This window comes from Diadema setosum, chromosome 7, assembly GCF_964275005.1.
Source record: "Diadema setosum chromosome 7, eeDiaSeto1, whole genome shotgun sequence".
Lineage (NCBI taxonomy): Eukaryota > Metazoa > Echinodermata > Echinoidea > Diadematoida > Diadematidae > Diadema > Diadema setosum.
Genome location: NC_092691.1, coordinates 26,063,766 through 26,069,765, shown reverse-complemented (window position 1 = coordinate 26,069,765; position 6,000 = coordinate 26,063,766). Strand labels below are relative to the sequence as shown.

Sequence of the window (6,000 nt, the reverse complement as noted above, 5' to 3'; positions counted from 1 at the left end):
ACACAGAGGCGCTATCATACAACATACTACTACTAGTACTGTAGGCAGCAGCATACAGTAGATAGCAGCACGCAGCTAGCTGGATACAACAGCCTAGTCACAGCAGATGTATTTGCATTGTGTATAGCTGCGGAGCTGGAGGAAGGGGCATCCCTCAAAGATAATGTCGGGTGAAATGTCGGGTATTCTGACTCAAATCAACTTGTGTCAAAACAGCTCAAAATTTTCCGGCGGAGTCGTGTGCTTCTACTAGATCAAGAAAGAAGTAAAACAGACAACGAACTGTATGTTAGCCCCTCTCAGCTCAGATTTCTTCAGGAGCCTAGAACATAACAATGCACTAACTAGTCACTGTACGTAGGCTATATGTTCTCCAGTCACGATCGGTGTGTATCCAGACTCCCGAGCGAGTGCTAACCGTTTAGAGATGGATGTGTGATATTGAATTTATGCGGATGGACATTTGCATTTTCTCCTGCTTCCAAGACCCTGCCTGCTCTCTGGATAGTTCCAGAAACCAGAAGAGAACTGATAACTTCATGCTAGAAGCTGATGTTGTGTGTGCAGATACTGGTAGTCTAACACTAATAACACTTAACAGTAACAGAACAATGCAACCATAATAAAGTTGATAAACTACACCACGCCACACCAGTCCAGTGCAGTGCCAGTGGACTTTTGCTTGTTGGGTCCACCGACCGAACTGCAGTCAAACAAAGTGTCGTACGGCTTGGGTTTAATAGATATAGAAACATCTCAAGACGAGACCAGCAGTGCCGGCAGTGGGCATTTTGGAGTGAGTGAACTGAAGGTATAAAAGAAAGCACCTCCAAAAACAGCACAAAGAAAATTCGGTCAGATCCAGCCAGGTAATTTGCACCACACCTTGATCACTCTCTACTAGCTAGCCAAGCCAGTCCAGTGCAAATATGGATGAAGACGAAGGCTTCATGATGGGTGAGGAAGATGAGCTGGAATACGATGATGATGATGATGCAGGATCCAGTGACTTTGGTGACCACTTTGAAATGGAAGAGGATGATGCCTCCTACAGCAGAGAGAGAGAAGAGGATGATGATTTTCAGTATCAGGTTTTAACACCAGATGACATTGTGCAGCTGATGGTAGACACTATACGTGAAGTCAACAATGTAGTGAAGGTAATAATATGTGGGCACTGATAATGTACGTTTGTATTCATGGAGATGTCTCAAATTCTACAAGACAAAATGGCACCAAAAGCACAGGAAATACTTCAGAGCTTATTTCCAGTTGCTCTGGTAAATCTTACCAAAATTATCACCAGGACTAAAGAAAGCATGCCAATTGCCATTGATATATTGATGTTGACTTGCGTATCATTACTCAAAACGACTCGCTCTTTTGGAGCTATCTATGCTGTGTGCGCTCACTGCTGCTGGAAATAAGCTCTTGTATTTTCTGTGCTTTGGATGCAATTTCTCGCTGCAGAATTCAAGATATCTATTATACAAAAGTACATTCATAGCACCAAAATGTATGGAATTACGCCATTTACTAGATTAGGTGGTCCCTCACTGTATATTCCCTGTATTCCCAAAGTACCATCTATGAATAGTGTGATATAGATCTAGTACCCGAGAATTATTGCAGGTACAGTAATGTACAATGTGATATACAACTGTACAATTTGTAATTGGTTACTTCAACAGGAAAGATAGAAAATCTGTACTTAGAATCTACATGCCTACTTTTTTTCTTTTTTTTTTAAATAAAGAGCCGATTGAAAATACACTAAAGGTAGGTATTGATTCAGTCTCTATTATTAGATTATGAAAATACACAGGTTTATAATTTACTACAAATGTACATTGTTGTATGTGTATGTACTATAGCAAAGGAATGCATGATATGTGTATGCACAGTGTACATACAGACTGTATGTAATGTTGTACAGTCATTATCATATGGAGCCAAAAAGAGGTTTATACATTGTATTGTATGATCCAAATGTATACATGTAGTATGACAGTTTTTTCAGGATGTATTTCAAATTGAGACTTGTTATTGAATGTCAATTCAGTAAAGGAAGGAAAAGCTTAGAAATATGCTGAAAAACAGATAGGACTTACACTGTACTGGTACTGGGCTACATGTGCATGCATACCAAAAGGGTACTGAAACCAAAATAGAATACTATAGGACGGTACTAGTAAAAAAAAAAAATAAATAAATAAATAAAATAAAAAATTATAGAAGGCAGTGTGGTACAATGTGCAGTAGATCTACGCGTGCACTTGCATACAAAAATCAAATGAATGCTGTATGCATTGCCACAGGGGGTCAATTCCAGAGTTCAGTACCATGAAGTAGACTGTTGACCTCTTGTTGATTCTGATGTATGTTATGCAATGTACATTGTACACGTTGTACATTGTACATATGTACATGGTGTATGTGATGGGCATGTTACAATGTACAGATGTACAATGCCTGTGTTTACAGTGTACAACGTTTGTATACCTTCATGACTCATCAACGGTACCAGTATTATTAGAGCTGGTTATGTACACATTTTGTACATTGTATGGTAGATTTACAGTATTAAATGCAGACTAGTTAGATCTGGTGTAGGCCCTACAAGTGTACACTTTTTACACTGTATGCAATTTTACATGGACTTTATACTGCATGATGAACATCTCCATCTTTCAATCACACATTGTAGCCATGAACATAATTGTACTGTTGCATTTTTGTCTGTCCATGTTGCTTACAGTGTACATTACACACTGAGTCTATGCTATAAAACATAATGTACAATAGAATTTTAGAGTTGTTATATCTTTTCTCATCAATATTACGCCGTTCAGTTGAAAAAAGAGCAAAGTTTCAATGAGAATTCATTGCTTGACCGTCAGATGTTAGTACATCAATGTCTGTCTAGAATTTATTGTTGTGCTAAAAATTTTCTTTTTGGCAAATATACATTATTCTAATAAATTGCTTCTTTGAAGCAATTTGGGGGCATAACTATCTCTCATTAAAGTGTTCTAAAAGATGGTACCGTATGTACAGTTTGTATTGGGGGTTAATGCACATTGGAAACAGAACATAAAGTGATATCCCTGAAATGTACATTGTTTTGTACGCTGTACTCTTTTAATGTGGAATTAGACTCATGAAGCATTTAAACTGTTCTCATGCACAGTTTGTTGTTTACAATGCTTGAATGAATTGTAAATGAGGGCACTTTATTTGCTTTTATGTCTATGAGAATGTACAACTCACAATATACATGACTTGATGTGGGTTTAACAACTTGAAGACATGTCCATAAATACAACTGATCCCTGCAAAATGTAGCCTATTTAAATATAATGTATTCTGTAACATCTCAAATGACCTGTAAAGCAAAGCTGTTGTTGGCAGATGTACCAGCACTTTTGAGTTAGACAATTTTAAACTTCAATGTACACTGTATGCTCCAGAATGGGCATTGCAGAAATTTATGGTCATTTGAGATTTTAACAGAAAAGTCGTTAATCAAGTATGTATGTAAATTTTGAAAGGAGGAATCTTTAGTACCAAAGTGAAGGTGATATGATTACTGAAAACCTGTCGACACGAAAGAACTACCACATAGGAATACAATGTACATTTGTAGTACATTATATAATATGAACTGTACGTGCACAACGTATGTCACAGAATGGTGTGCATGTTCTGATGTTCCAACGGACATTGTAACTGTTTTGTGGTTTTCTTTCATTTCTTCACAAAGATCCCAGCCACTGTCACACGGATACTCCTCAACCACTTCAAATGGGACAAGGAGAAGCTAATGGATAGACTGTATGGAGGCGACCCAGATGCGGTATTCACTGAGGCTCATGTCATCAGCCCATACAGGAAAAACTATGCCAGACAACCCAAGGTATCACAATGCATGGCAGTTATTACGATCCTGTACTACTTGAGGGGAACCTGCCCCAAATGTCTAGTAAATTTAAAGATTTTTTTTTCTGAATAAAAGAAAAGAAAAGAAGAAATTTTGTGTGTGTACATGTAGTCATGAGCTAACTTCTTTTTCTTTATTTTTATGCGAAAATAGTGAAAATTTGATGTGCAAAAACAGATGAAGACCTTTGTTCTAAAAATTACTTCTCAGTCACATGGCCCAAAACATTAATGTTGAAATGCATTGTACATTGTACCCAAAGAAAAGAACTGCAGAGCAGATGTAAATCCTTTCTCATTAAAATTGTCTTGTCTGTTTTGATATAATTTGTTACAATTTTCTCTGATGTAGTAATGTTGCTTCTTTTTTTTTCCTTTCTATTTTTGCCTGTCTGCTAGTACGACAATACAATGTACTGTATAAATGTATGTTACATGTACATTGTATTTGTGGTTAAATCCTGTCACTCATCATGTGAACTACGTAATGTACACAAAACATTGTTTACTTTCATAGTGAGCTTATATAATATGCATGTTGTAGTACAGTTATAGTTAATCCCCTTAATTTTTCAGTCCATGCAGAAAAAGGGTAATAGTTCATCAACATTTTTCAAAGTTTTACACAAGCAGTCATCACAGATTGTATTCATTAAAGGACAAGTCCACCTTCATATACATACAGTTGAACCTCTCGTATCCGGACAAGGCGGGACCGGGGCTCATCCGGATAAGGGATTTGGCCGGATACGGGAGACTCAATGCTTTGTACATATACATACACATGTACTGATGTAGCCCATTGTATAGTACCACATGTAGTAATGTGTATGCTGCAACCTTTTCATAATTGTTACACTCAGTAACAGACCCCAAAATAGAGGTGTACAGTGTATGTTAATGTTGGAAGTAATATGTAATTCATGTGTGTTTGTGTAGGAGTTCTCAAGGAGTTGGGAATCCCCCTTTCCTCCTGTAATTATAAAAAAAAAAACAAAAAAAAAAATCATGGCGAGATTGCGTCCATATAATAGAGAGATCCGGATAAAGGGAGGCCGGATAAGAGAGGTTCAACTGTATATGGATTGAGTGAATGCAACAATATTAGTAAAACACATCAGTGAAAGTTTGGGGAAAATCCGACAATCCATTCAGAATTCAAATTTATGAAATTCTTCCGTCGAGATGTTTTCATTGCAACTGATTGACAAATTGCCCTACATCGACGTAAATAAGCACTGAATTGATCAGTGTTTTAGTAGTAGCCATGATAAAAAATCATGGGCTTACATACTCGAGCAGGATTCGAACCTACGACCTCCTGATCACCGGACAGGCGTCATCTCCACTAGACCACCGAGCTTTCGCCCGACAGCAAGTGTTGGTTCTAATCCTTATAGCATGCAGCGGGTACTGCTTTGAACTGCTAAGAATTTCATAAATTTGAATAACAAAGCAGTACCCGCTGCATGCTATAAGGATTAGAACCAACACTTGCTGTCGGGCGAAAGCTCGGTGGTCTAGTGGAGATGACGCCTGTCCGGTGATCAGGAGGTCGTAGGTTCGAATCCTGCTCGAGTATGTAAGCCCATGATTTTTTATCATGGCTACTACTAAAACACTGATCAATTCAGTGCTTATTTACGTCGATGTAGGGCAATTTGTCAATCAGTTGCAATGAAAACATCTCGACGGAAGAATTTCATAAATTTGAATAACAAAGCAGTACCCGCTGCATGCTATAAGGATTAGAACCAACACTTGCTGTCGGGCGAAAGCTCGGTGGTCTAGTGGAGATGACGCCTGTCCGGTGATCAGGAGGTCGTAGGTTCGAATCCTGCTCGAGTATGTAAGCCCATGATTTTTTATCATGGCTACTACTAAAACACTGATCAATTCAGTGCTTATTTACGTCGATGTAGGGCAATTTGTCAATCAGTTGAAATTGAAAAACACCTCGACGGAAGAATTTCATGAATTTGAATAATTACGCAGTACCCGCTGCATGCTATAAGGATTAGAACCAACACTTGCTGTCGGGCGAAAGCTCGGTGGTCTAGT

At 38.1% G+C, this 6,000-nt stretch overlaps 1 protein-coding gene across 1 annotated transcript in view; it reads left to right on the top strand.

Annotated features, from left to right (window-relative positions):
* The first annotated feature begins 746 nt into the window (after window positions 1-746).
* The window catches only part of LOC140231031 (E3 ubiquitin-protein ligase arih1-like), a 76,840-nt gene continuing 71,586 nt past the window's right edge, over window positions 747-6,000 (top strand). Inside the window, exons 1-2 of the mRNA XM_072311184.1 lie at window positions 747-1,160; window positions 3,764-3,916. Coding sequence (XP_072167285.1) covers window positions 930-1,160; window positions 3,764-3,916 — 384 coding nt within the window. The 5' untranslated portion in view covers window positions 747-929. The remainder of the gene's footprint in view (window positions 1,161-3,763; window positions 3,917-6,000) is intronic.